Source organism: Pezoporus occidentalis, unplaced genomic scaffold, assembly GCF_034315485.1.
Source record: "Pezoporus occidentalis ecotype Australia unplaced genomic scaffold, CSIRO_AGI_Poc_V1 ctg23, whole genome shotgun sequence".
Lineage (NCBI taxonomy): Eukaryota > Metazoa > Chordata > Aves > Psittaciformes > Psittacidae > Pezoporus > Pezoporus occidentalis.
In genome coordinates, this window is record NW_026914180.1 from 3,304,409 (window position 1) to 3,318,644 (window position 14,236).

The following is a 14,236-nucleotide window of genomic DNA, read 5'->3' on the forward strand; positions in this document are numbered from 1 at the left end:
CAGCAGCAGACAATGCTGTGAGCTTCCACCATCCATGTTCTAAATCCCTCCAATTTGCTGCATATGTGCTGCATGTACTGATATGCAGTGACTCTGGCTCTGTCTTACCTTTAACGGAGAATGTTTTCCAGAAATATGTGTACACAGGAAAAGGAGATGGGGTTTCTGATTTCCAACTCTAGTCCTAGGCACAGCATCTGATTTTTAAGTTACTTCAACATTTGCCTAAATCTTCAGACATCAATGGATGGATTAAATGTTTCAAGATTGTATTTATATAATCAGGGCCTAAATTATCTGAGTGATAGACCCTCCCCGCCACACCTCTCCATGGCAGCCAGGCAGGTTTGCTTTGTTTTCCCTCCAAGGAAGAATAAATCAAAATAATAATAAATTAACAGTAAAAAAAATAATAATATCTGAAGATCTAAGAAGTTCTAAGTGATTTGGACTTAAATCCCAAGTTCTAGGTCTTCCTTAAGGCTTAAGTTATAAATCAAATGCAAAAATGTCAAAACCTTGCATCACATCTAGCAAACACAGACACATATTTCAAGTTCCAAAAGAACATTTCAAACCCTGAAATACAACTAATCTGACTAACAAATAAGCATTCTCCAAGCAGAGATGTTCTGGTTCACGACTTTTGTACTTTGCACCACAAAGTGATCCAGCCTTGTACAAAGTTTTCCGTCTCCATTGGAGAGGGCTCCCCAACAAAGTCTCATTTGTGAATCTCATTTCCCACTTTTCATAAGATTTACTAGACTTGTTTACTGCCTGTTGTTTAACACGCTATTCCCACAAAATCCTCTTGCTATGCTGTCACAGCAGCCTGAACAAAACCAAAAGCCAGATCCTAATGTTTAAGCCTCCTATTACTTCCAGCATATTTTTGCCACCAGGGGACTCATTTGGTCCCCGTCATTCTACATGCCCAAATTAAAAAGTGCATCTCTTCTGCATTGCAACACTATCCATGCAAAACCAATCAACCATCTACCACAGTCAGAGGCTGAAATCTTTGAAGTATCATACCACCAATAAACACAGATATTACTGTAACCTTTCAAAATAAACGAATTTTCTCTCTTGCAGAAGGGGTTCATCTTGGTGTTTTGCTTAAGCCTTACCAGAGGGAGCTGAAAAACCTGGCCCTTTGTGAGTACCAGTCCCCTGAATTCCTTGGCTGAGTCTGCAGCCTACGTATAGTTTTTGATTAATATTTATTTGACCATTTTGACTTAGCTTTGAGTTCTGTGTATCTTACTGGGCCTGGTTTCACTAAACTGACAGTGACCCCTGTAAGTTAATGCATATAAAAATACAAAATTTAACATGGAAACTTTCTAAGCCTGTGTTTTTATTTAAAATAAAATAAAAATTAAAAGTGCTGCACATAAAACTGGCTATTTTCATACACATGTGAGGAGGGGCTATGGTTTGCTGCTGAATGATTACATAGATGTGAACACACTGCTCCAAGAAAAGATCTGTAATTGTTTAGTGGTTGGGCTGCTGGCAGAATTCCCTGCCTGGGGCTGTTTTTATAAATAGGCCTGAGGACAAACAAACAAGCTACTAATAACAAGTCGACTGTTCTGTTTTGACGCAGCCCTGCTTTGTGTAGTCCAGGACATGAGAAACTCAGATGGCAAATACAGCAAAACCCACTGAAGAAGAAAAGGTACAGGTTGCCTGGAGAGGTGGTGGATGTGCCATCCCTGGAGACATTCAAGACCAGGCTAGATGTGGGGCTGGCCAACCTGATCTAGCTCAAGATGTCCCTGCTCATTGCAGGAGTGTTGGACTGTTTGACTCTTAAGAAGTTCTCAGATTTGTTGGAAACATGAAGGCATCTCATCACAGCTTTTCCTAGGAGTTTCTCTTTCCATGCGTATCCCCTTGGGTACTTAACCAAGAGCAAAGGTTAGATTTTCTGCCACCTCTATTTCAGCCTGTTCATCTAATCTCACGAGGCATTGGAACAGGTTGCCAAGAGAAGTTGTGGCTGTCCCATCACTAGAAGTGTTTCAAGGCCAGCTTAGATGGCATTTTGAGCAACCTCGTCTAGCGGAAGGTGTCCCTGCCTGTGGTAAGAGGGTTGGAACTCAATGACCTGTAAGGTCTCTTTCAACCCAAACCATTCTATGATTCTGTTAACTCTTCTAAGAAGCACAGCTATGGCAAAATCTTTGGGATGAAGGTAAGGAAAATGAGACCCCTTGCCCTTTTAAATTTCTTGTCTGTTGCCTACAAATCTTATCTCTGTTACTCGGACAATGACCTTCACCAGCCTCCTCTCTTGGCCCTGGCTTCCTTAATGTAGACATTATAACTCTGCTGCCTGATGTCCATTTTCTCTGCTAAGCTTCCTCTTGGAGGTGCATATCTTTCTTTCCATAATTGCATTGGTTTTGCTTTGTTTTGTCTTCTGTATCCTCTTTGGAGAGAATACTTTGTCCCCACAACCCTCCTCAAACACTTAGCAGCTCTATTATCTCTTCCTTTATGTCATTCAGCACTAGAAGCTTAGTCTGTGTAAACAAATCCTCTCTTTTGCTGATAAGAAGAGCCACTTACACTCTTCCTTCCCCTTTGTTTTCTCCTCTCTTTGTAGGGAAGATCTAGCCAGTTCTAATGCAAGTTCATGTGATGACGCAGGCGAGAACATGAAGTCTAGTGGACCGTATGCAATTACTACCGAGGTGAGCATATTTCTGATAATAGCCAGAAACTATGGAGTCAGCACAGATTAAGGAAACAACGAAGCGCTCAGCATTGATAGCAACACACCGACATATGTGCTGCAGCCACAGGGGAAGCAGCAGTAATATTGGTAGCATAGATGAAAAGACTCTAGGTAATAGTATAAAAACACATTTTCCCAGAAGAAAATCCTCTCTGGTAGAACTACGTTGGTCCCAACAGCAGCAAAGCAGAAAGAGAAGCTGGTAGGAATATAGTCAAGAGCGCAGCAGCTGGTTTCTCTCCAGAATCACCAGCCATAGAGAGACAGTTCCCTTGGCGCAGCAAATGCCATCCAGCCCTCCCAGAGAGTGCCCTCATAAATCAGGTTCACTGCCATGAGATTAATTTGTACTTGGTTGAATTTCAAATGATCCACAGTCTGCAACAGAAAATTATCACAGCTTTCAGGAAAGCATAACTTCTCAGACCTCCACAGGATGGCGGTGGGGTGAACAGACACCAAAATGGACCCCAGCATCCTCTCACAGGGTTCTAGACTGGCAGGTGAGCCAAGGCAGTGCTAGGCAGCACCTGCTCTCTGGATAAATGGACTACTCCAGGGCTGTTAATCCAGCAACTTTTCCAGAAGCACTAAGTCCATAGAAAAAGAAAGAAAATCCTTACTAATAATACATAAGCACTACCAAAACAATTATTTAAACATTTCACTATGTTAGTTTACATACGTGCAAACAACTTTGGTCTTGAAATCTTGCTGCTTCACAACAGGTATCCAACAGCACAAGAAAACCTTCAGAGCACCTACTTACACAAGAAGGGGAGAAAATTACATGCTTTTCCAGCTTTAACAAAACCAGTTTTTTTCTGCAAGCTTCTGCCATCCAACTATACCACAGCTGCTCCCGCTTCACATCAGCTTTAGGCAATTGTAAGTCATCAGTTTTCAGCACACAATGCAGCTGAAAGCAAATTCAGCTGGTAGCACTGTTGGAAACAAATCATTATTTGCACAAGTTTTGTATTAACCTTTTATTTCCCCTGAATATCACCACTGAAAAGGGACAGTTCACACCCTTCAAAGAGACCAGAGAAAAAACATGGCAAAAAGAAAGTTTTTTTAAAAAGGAGATAGGACAGGGAAGCAGAGAATAAGAAAAGTTTATAAAGTGTAGCAGGAACAAGAAGGAAGCAAAGCTTTAAGAATTATTCCAAGCATTATCAACCTCTCAAGCCAGCTGGAGAAGACCCTGAAGCAGCACCTGAGCAGCTCAGCTTCAACTGAGCTCAGCTTCTTTCAAGAACTATATACTCTATCAGTAAAACAAGTGTGAAAAGCAGGTTATTCTAAACAGAGGGAGACTGAAGTATAAGCAGGCTTAGCTCCAAAGGTCATGTTGCTGTAGCCAAACTACCAAACATCTACCCCATCCGCTTAGTCTAATCACACTCGCTACTGTGAATTTGAAGTTCTGGACAGCTGCAACTGCTGCAAGCATGACAAAAATAGCCTAATTAAACACGCTTAGTATTGTATTAACAATTTGGTCATATAATTAGTTTATCTTCCAGCATGAAACTGATATATTTTCACTCATAAATCTGCAACAACAGACCAACAAGATGTACAACCTATAGCAAATGCTACACAAATACTTAGGAAATATAATCTCTGTTTTAGTGGACCATAGTTCAACAAACTTTGACAGATGTTGCCCTCAGATGAACATTTTCTCAAGCTAAGTTTTAGCTAAAATAAGAATAAAGAAGACAAAGTGAGAAAAATAAATTCTTTGTCAAATTGAAAAAAAATAAAAATCACAACAAGATTGAATCAAAAAGCTCTATCACTGTCATTATGGCCATGAAATCTGGTAGGGTCTCATGGAGTAACACAGGTCTGTCTTGTGCCACTTCTGTGAGCTGGCCTAGGGATAAGCCAGGCAGATGTGGGAAAGATCTGTTTCTTAGTGAATTCTTTCAAGACTTAGTTTGTAGGCAGCAAACTCTCTGTTGCACCCTATGCATCCTCTTGCTGTTTATCTTTGTCACATCGGGCAACTCAAGCGTCAGCTATCGGAGCTGAGAGTAGGGAAGAGTCTGTTGTGCTCTCTCTTCCTGGCATCCCAGGCAGCACTGGGGACAACAAGGAATTTTAAATCCTTAGTGCAAAGAGAAGTAATACTCTTTCCAGAAAACAATTTACTGAAACCCAGGTAAACAACCTCAGTATGTGCAAACTAAGCCAGACACCTTGGTGATGACACCAACTTACTGGGATCACTCCCTAACAGAAGCACCAGAATATCTCACAGGAAGGACTGGATAACAACAATGAGTTAAGCATGAGAAATCAGATTAATTTAATCAATTTATTTTAATGAATTTAGTTTAAACCCTAAACTATATTATCATAGACTATAATTTTGTCTAAAACGTGAGCATTCTACAGCTGGATAGAGACAAACTGAAGTGTACCTGTCTTGAAAGGTTAACTAGGAGCAATCATTGTAATGCTGCTATGTACAAAGCATGTCAGAGCATGCATCAGGAAGCCTCCAGAACTTTAATGCCATATACATTTATGGTATTAAATGGTAATATACATTTATATATTAACACTTTGAAAACTCATCTGGAATAATGTCTACAGTTCTGGTCATCTACTCAGGAAAAGTTAATTCAGATGGGAACAGGTACACCAGAAGTCCATTTTGACAATGAGAGGAACACGGAATTTCCTTTGTGGAACGTGACTAAAAGAGCTTGGCTTTCTGAGTTGCACAGTTGACAGCTGAGAGTGCATGTGATCCTTCTGCAAAGTTACATAAGGTAAATAAACAGCAGCATGGGAGAAATGAGATAAACGACACTTTGTGGGTGCAACTAGAGAAAGGAAACTGAATAACCTTAGGTTGGAAAATAGGAAGGGAAAAGAGTGAAATTCTGGAGGAAACATCGCTACTTTTCAGACTGATGAAGTTTATTACAGGGAAGATATGATAGGGCTGCCTACAGGATTTTCCTACAGGAACAGGAAATGGAAACAAATGGCACATTGAAGAAGGCTCCTTATTCCTTTATGCATCTTTTAGAACAAAAGGGGAAAGGAATAATAACTATTTCTAGTATTTCTAGTATTTTTTTTTTGTCTCAAGAAGTTCTGCTGCTATTGTGGAGACCAAATAGCTGACAGATCTGCAGAACAGAAACAGCTCAGATGTCTGACTGGAAGATTAGGAATGGCTGTGGGCATCTGGAAAGGAGTCATTCTATGTATAATGTGAAGGTCAACATAAAAATATAGGATGATTCAGAAAAGTTAATTCTGAACTGCTTTCCAAATTTGGAAGGAAACAGGTACACAACATGTGACTACATGTCAGACAGTGACCCTTTTAGTGTTCAGAGTATGCCAACCATATTCTTTAGCTAAACCTACATCAAAACATACTCAACTTGTCATAAGAAGCCCTTGCTCCCTAAAGCCATTCTTCTGGTCCTTCTCAAAAACCTTACACAAGATGTGTTGCAAGGATTATATGCAAAAATACACATGGAAATATGGGTGTACGAAGGCACACACATATACATAGATGCATGACAAACGTGAGATACAACTCATAAAAATTTATCATTTACTTGTACAAGAGTCTCAAATGCCTTGAGGTTTGATGAAGAGCTGTGTAATAACTCCAAAGAGGAATCAAGATGATTCTACCTGTGTAAACTAACCAACAAGTAGAAATTATCTCTGTAACCTACTGAATAGCCTGGAAAAACAAGCAAGCAAACACCATTTCTGAAAGAAATTTCTTTTAAATAGATTGAAAACAGAAGCTCAGAAAGAGGAAGGAAAAGCTTTAAAAGTGAAATTACAAGTAAAACAAGACAGAGAAAGAAAAAACAAACCAAAATCTCTACCAAACTTCCTGAAATGGATGGGAAGGGGGGTATAGAATTATACAGAATTGGTATTTCAAGCATTTGATCACCATGGTCCCTATTTTCACCTGTCTCAGTCACCTGGAAGACTACTTTTATCACATCTATTAAAAACAGACCCTTACTGGGAGAATGCTTAACTGATCCGTCACCAGCTTTCCAGGTTCAAACCACAGTTCCCACGGAGAGGGTGTCCTTTGCAGCACACGCTCTTCCTTAGCTCTCCCCAGGGTTTAGGGAACAGGGGAACAGCCAGCTCTCCAGAGGGATCAGCTGCTGTAACTTTGGGAGTCTGGTGACCTGTCTTTTAAAATAGTGGGAGTAACTTCCGTTGCTCCCTCAGCAGTGCTTTTATGGAGCCAAGAGCATGCCAAAACACTGCTTGCCCTTGCATACAACTGGAGTAACAAAAGAACAGCTGTATTCAGTTTAAGGCAAGCCTATACTTTCCCATCCCTTATTTAACACTGGCTTATTTCCATCAGCCTTAACAACAATGAATGGCAGAGAAGGGATGTTTTATGCGGAGCCATAGGCTTATGATACTATCTGATTCTGTCTCAACTGGGTCAAACTGACTCCATCCACAACTGAAGGTACTAAATACATTGATGGCTGAGTCTGGCAACAGACCTCATCACAAGTAAACTCCTGAGGCCAAAGGGAGCCTCATTATAGTTGATCTTATATATGACAAGCTCCATACAGAGTCAGTGCAGAATCAGGAATAGAGTGTGCCAAGACATCTGCCAGTATTGAGTTACCTAGAACAGTCTGGCTTTGAGCACGATGGAGTTTTAAGCTTACGCATGAGACCAGGCAGCCACTGAGCTCTACTTTCCAGTAGACTTGGGTAAGTTGCTCTTTATATTTTTGCTTTCCAAGCTTTAAATCAAAAATAATGATACTTCCAGGGCAACGCAGGTATTATTAACCATGTCTCCTAAACATTCTGAAATTTGCAGAAGGAGGGAGGTGGAGAAGGGCAGTGCATTAGGGTTTTTACATTGACTCACCAGGCTTGCTTTTGAGGAGAGTTTTAAAACAAATACTTGGATCAAATACCCCAGCAATAAAACCCTGGATGTCCTCCAAGAGTCCACTTCTTTGGCAAGTTCAAATAAAGCAGGTCTCCTTGTGTTTAAGGTGTAAGTGAAAACCTGAGTGCACAGAAGGTTGGTATTAGAGGGTACTTTTGTCTGATAAGAGCTATGAGCTACAGAGGATAAACTAAATAGCATATGAATAACAAGGTGAGACTGGGGAATATGAGAATCTTGCATGTAGCTGGGAATTAACAGTCTGATGATTTGTGATATTTTACATTTTGGATTCAGAGTAATGAGGGCAATTGATGTTACTTGGTTCACAACCAGGGCCAGCGCAGGCAAGCAAAGTGCTACAAAGGCACATGAGTTTACATGGAGTGAGCAAAACCATGTTTTTTCTAGACATAGGGAAGTAAACCACTTGTGTCCATTCAAGATCTCACACTTTCCTTTAGAAAATGGATTTTGACTCCAAACTCTATTCCACACATTGCAATTTTTTGGCAAAAACCTCCTTATCAGCTATTCCAGATGAAGTAACTTTCTTTAATTCTTGCATAAATTTTCCTAGTGCTGCTAAGCACTGGAGAAACACCTAGTGATCTCTGTTCCAGATCTATCTATGCGTCAGTCATATATGGCAAAACATAACTTCGGAAGCACTTCAGAGCTTTTCGTATGACAAGAGTTGCATCAGTTTCAGAGTTTACTCCTCATACTCTGTACCCAGCCAAGTAACTAACTGCCAGAAGGTCAGTGGAGCAAGTGCTTGGTCTGGGCTACATGCTCCTTTCAAGATCAAGAACAAAGCCATCAGGTTGTTAGGGTCAAGACTTCCATGTTTCAGACTTCAAGGATATCCTCTTCCTCTACAGCCCTGACACGTGGAAAGCGAAGCACAGCTGGATCCAAGATAAAGCAAGCTTGTGGTTAGGAGGTTATACTGTCGCCTGCAGTCTGGCTAGACTTGCCTTTAACCACCAAATTGACTGTGTATTTTTGGACTGATGAGGAAATGAGACATTCACAACCTGATTCAAGAAACTAAAGCTTTGGACAAAGTTTTAGATGAATCTGTTAATGAATTCCTAGCAATAGCTGAGTTTATGTTTGACTGAATTCCTATAGTCAGCTTAATGAATATATATACTTGGAAGAGACTTAACTGAGATGAACACTTGTACCCGCTCTGCTTTGAAGTTATACATAAAATATACAAATATGTTGCACCAGTCACAGATGCTTTGCATGTAATTTCCCAACAGTAAAAATTCAAGAGCAAGAAAATGTTATGGCTATTGCCAGAACATATAATTAAATTCCTCCCCAAAGTTATAACCCCGTGTGCAGCCCAGTCCATGTGCCAGACCAAGGACTCCAGCTCCAGGCACTGGATGTAAGTCTTGTCCCTCTATTGGTAACACAGATCCTTTTCTGAACAGTTCTGTAAAATAACACAGAGTCAGACTCATGGACAGCAGTGCTGAAAAGCCTGAATAACAGAATACCCTGGAAAGGAAAATATGAACTTCTTAAGGTCTATTTAATTAATTTCCATATGGAAATGAACCTTTCTTGGAACTTCTGGAAGCTTCTCGGAAAAGTCAAGCTTTCCTCTGAACCGGCCTGTGTGCAAATTGGGACACATAAAAGAAGGATTTTTTTTCTATTAAATAGGTTGTGATAAGCTCTGGAATGATGCTCAGAAACCAACAGTAACTAAATCACCATGACGATTCTAACAAAAAAATCTAACCATGTATATGTACTACACACATAAAATCTCATATGTTATGCAAACATAAATAAAACAGTTTGAATTTACAAATCCTCAGCCTGTGCACAAAGGCATATTTTCTGCAAATGACTGCTATAAATCAATATAAAGTACAGGACTTCTTAGACTTACAACTGTCTCTTGATCTCATATAGTTACCAGACCTCTATTTAAACAAAATATGGTCTGTCAGAATTCTGTTTGGTCTTTTTGTATTTTGCCTTTACAAGGCGGATGTGAAAGAGAAAGGCTGAATGTATTAATTCCAATCTGGGCACCTTGCCAGTACTCACAGAGATATTTTAGGTTTTCTGGCTCACAGTCAGTTCAACCTTTTACCTGTCTCCCTGTTCAGATCACTGGACGAAACCACAGCTACAGAATTACAACTATATCACACTCAGAATAGCAGAGAGGATGAATCATAGCATAGCTGTTTATTACCACTCTACCCTGGTTTCACTCTCCCATCTCCATTGCAGATCTCTTTTATAAGGCATTTTGCACACACTCTTGTTCAGTGTAGTAAGATTTGTAGTGAGCAGTGATACAAAAGTTGTCTGAAAGGAGAGAAAGCTCTCAGCAGAATGTCCAGCAGAAGCTTAGATATTTGTCAGATTGAATTATTGCAAAATTGAAAATAAAAATAGTGATCTTTCGGTATCCATTGATGAGTGTTTACCAGTACAATATAGTTTGCTCATTTATACTTTATACACTCACAAGCTTTACGTGGTTCCTTCTCCCACCCCTCTAACCTGTGGAAAGCGATAATGAAATCTTGACATTTTCATCTCATGCAGAAATAGTCCCTCCAAGTCCAGCCCTACAGAGAACAGCAGCTTCAGTGATGACAAGGAACATATTTCCACTGACGCAAGCAACACAAGAATCACACCCAGCATATCTAGTGATGAGCAGCTCATACAGCTGGAAATCTTCCAGCAACTTCAGCTGCTCCCTGCTCTGCACTGAAAAAGTCATTTAAGCCAGAACAATATTCTTTAAATCCCCTCAAATATTAACTGTGGGTATCCCCCATGAAACAGCAGGAGCCCTGTGACTCCTGTTAGCATCAAATACCCCACCCTTGAGCAAAGTCACCAAAATTTCTGGTAATATTCATTGCTAAAGTTTGCCCACGTCTCGGGGATGCATACAAAACTAAAATTCCTTTCCGTAACAACCCAACATGGAACTCTGTGAGACTGATTTTTGTGGTCTTTGTATTTTGTGACTGTGAAGAGGTTTAGAAACCGTGTCTAAGAGCTAGCAGCTAGTGCTTTTGTCTGGGAGAATACTGCTAAAGGAATATTATTTTCCTGGCTTTCAGAAATCACAGGATTACAAAAGTAGGAACACATAATAAAGAAAAATCCAATGTGAAGACTGGAAGACTGGGAAGAAGACTCAGAAACTAAGATCTTTTGGCAACGTGCTCAAAATCAATCTGAGCAAAGAAATTTAGGAGATTGTTGTGAAACAAAGTTCCCAGCCCAGTGACAGGAAGTTGGATTTCCACACTACAATGGCAAATATCTTCAGTGGTAATTGCTGGAAGGCCAATCCTGTTGTGAGAAATTTTATATCATGAACTTGATTTGTGCTCTGAGCCACAATCAGTCTTCAGGGCTGGCCTTGTGATAACTTTCACAACACTGAATTTACATAATTTTAACTAAAAAAAAAGGTATAAATCTAAGTCCTTGGGTAAACCATTCTATCTTTCTGCATTCTCACTTTTCTGCAATGCTATCAGTAATCATATTTCTACCAGTAAATAGTTTTCCATCTTCCTTAACTCTGTTATCGTTTTCCATTTAAAACACACTCTGGCATAATCAGACTGTTTTTCAAGATCAATTGGCCCTGGTAGGAACAAGTGTCTGTCTTGGAGGAAAAGCGATTGCATTGGCATAATCAAGTTACTAATGATAGGTCCATTATATAATCAACAAATCGGTGTTTCTGCTGGCTATTCTCTTTCCTCTTGCCTCCATGATAGTTTGTGTTAATAATAGGTTCATTTAGACATTTGCGATTCATTTAGTAAATGGGTAAAGTAAGCATTTGGACTGTTTTCCAATTGTGTTCCATCATGCTGATTACTAGTTGCAGCTGTTGCATTTCACTTCAGAAATATCTTCTCTTCAGTGTAAATATGAGAATCTTTCAGGCATAGATGAACATGCAAGTGCCCTGCATATCACTTATGTTTTCTGTTTGCTTGATGTAAAGAGTCTTTTCATTGCCAGGGGATGACAAATCTCAGCATCTTCCCTCTGTAGCTAAAGTTCCACTGCATAACAAAGTATAAATCTACGGATTTTACTGTATGAATCTCACTAACTTTACTAATTTCATTTTCAGTTGCTCAGAATTTCATATAGCTCCCATCTTATAGGATAGATGTTTCATTTTCAGGCTTATCCTACCAAATGGTCATCCCTTCATCACAGTCTTTACCTGTTTTTTTCAGAGTTTAAGCAAAATGCAGTGTAGATATTTCAGCACAAGAGTTCTTGAGAGGAAAATCTGGTTTTCATTATGAATAAACCCCCTCAGATATGTCATTTTATTCTAATTTATTTATTCTGTATAATTGATCTGCAAAGCACTTCAGCCTGCTTTTGGTTAGAGGACAGAGTATGGGAGACACTTAGATATTTAACTCAGCAGAATATATTTTGAACTGTGGCTAGCATGTTACATTAATAATTAATTCATGTAAATTTCCTATTCCCAATATTTAGGCAAGAAAATAGAACCAAAAATTAATAGGCAATTTCAAGCTAGCTCAGCAGTAAATTGCCACTACCTCTTACAATTCTTGGTTGATGAAGTCCACATGCCCAAATAGCCAAGACATCCTCTAGAGGTAAATAAATTAAAAAACAAACCTTCTAAAAATTATCTGGCCAGGACAGACTAAAGCAGAGGATTCCTGTTGTGGGAGTTCTCCTGTGCAACATGTACATACCCAAAGAGCAAGCCCAGGCATATTTGTTTTTACACAGTCGTTTCCACACCAAGGCACATTTCCATTCCCCCCTCCCTCTTTCTGCTTTTGTATTCCAATGTCCATATCCACAATTAGTGGAAGTGTCTGGCTGTGCCTGTTCACATTGTTCCCAGACTTTTCTCTCCCCCAGTGAGCTCTGAAGACCATGCATTATTTGACATGACATGACTTGGAGGCCTTTTGCAGCAGTAGCCCTGCACAGGGAAGCAGGCAGAGACAAGGAAGAAGAAAGCTGATGATTGGTGATTAACAGGTGATTGAACTTTAAATTACTTATTCTTGTAAACCAAAAAAGCCCCAACCCCACCAGAAATGAAAACAGCCTAAAGATCAAGATACAAAGTCAGCTCCTTGTTCTATTTGTTTTGTGACATTAAAACACAGGATATGAGATTGAAAATAATCTTAGTACAGCTAGAAACTGAATCCAGATGTTTTAACATCAGGCAGAATCATATTCATAATCTGTTTGGGTTTGGTTTTTTTTTTCTGAAGTAATTAAACATCTATTGCATTTTTCATCACAGTTCATTTCTCTGCAACAAGAGCAATTTGCCAGCTTGTACCCACTTGTACACACACGCTGAATGTATTCAGTTTATAGTAAACAGCTGCACACAGGGCAGCTCCCCTTCACACACATAGGCTCTGCACTTGTGCCCTTACATGTTTTTTAAATTAGTCAAGTGCGCAGTATATTCAAGACCATAAAACACAGCCAAAGGTACCTACTGCTCTCTGGAAATGAACTCTGAAAAGTATCTTCTCTGAAAATGGATATTTCCTTAGAGTGTATACTTAATATCTCTTCCCATTTTGTTGCTAAATTCCAAAGTAGTTAGATTTTACCATTCCTCCAGGAGAAGGTGATGCCCAAACATATGTCCCCAGATGTTAAGCCTGTGTGTTCCAATTCACATCCATTAAAGTGATCACTGCCATTGATAAGACCAGCCATTGCTTTTACTTGTGTGCCTTTCCTTCAGTTATTTCAACCCAAACATGGTCAAGGCTAGAAGCTTGTTTTACAGCTGGTATGTATAGAGAAATTTCAAAGACTAAGTTGGTTACCCCATGAGCTTATCACAATGTGAGGAGTTCCCCTGCATTCTCTCATCTCTCTCCTGTGACCTCAACCAGCAGCAGCCCTCAAAGCATTATTGATACTGACTCAGAACTTTGAAGAGCTCCAAATACCTTTAAATCCAAATACCTCTGCTTCACAAACATGCTGACAGAAAGTATATGCAGATTATGGCAGTGGAATATATTTTTCCTTTTAAAACATTTCTATTTGAAATAACTATCCACAGTGAGTCTAAACACATTGAATGCCTACAGTAGTTCACAAGACTACAAAAGACTAAGTTTACACAGGTAAAAAAATATATAAATAAAAATTTCTCTCAATTTTTAAATTATTGCAGCTTTTCCTTCAAGTTACAGTAAAAATCTGAAGGGAACAGAAAAGGAATTACTTTCTGAAGTCTTCATCGTATGTAATACTTGGTCACTCTCAGTCAAACATGGTTACGTAAGGCATGTTCCCTATTTTACTGACTTCACTGTTTTACAGCTGAAAATTGGAAGAGTTCATCTAACAGCAATTTTTACATGCCAGCTGATGATGCCTCTACAGGTCTGCCACACTGAAAGGAGACAGAACTCCAAGTACTTAGGGATTGGACCAGATGATCCTCAATGTCCTTTCCAAGCTGTTATTCTATGATTCTA

At 39.5% G+C, this 14,236-nt stretch overlaps 1 protein-coding gene across 5 annotated transcripts in view; it reads right to left on the reverse strand.

Annotated features, from left to right (window-relative positions):
- The window catches only part of PRKAG2 (protein kinase AMP-activated non-catalytic subunit gamma 2), a 246,664-nt gene that overhangs the window by 196,106 nt on the left and 36,322 nt on the right, over nucleotides 1-14,236 (reverse strand). The window contains exon 1 of one of the 5 annotated variants that reach the window (XM_062621419.1): nucleotides 3,522-3,608. The exons of 3 other annotated variants lie outside the window; for them this stretch is intronic. In XM_062621419.1, the coding sequence (XP_062477403.1) occupies nucleotides 3,522-3,593 (72 nt within the window). In that variant the 5' untranslated portion in view covers nucleotides 3,594-3,608. Of the gene's footprint in view, nucleotides 1-3,437; nucleotides 3,609-14,236 lie in introns of those variants that run through there. One more of the 5 variants, XM_062621416.1, reaches the window with a different exon arrangement.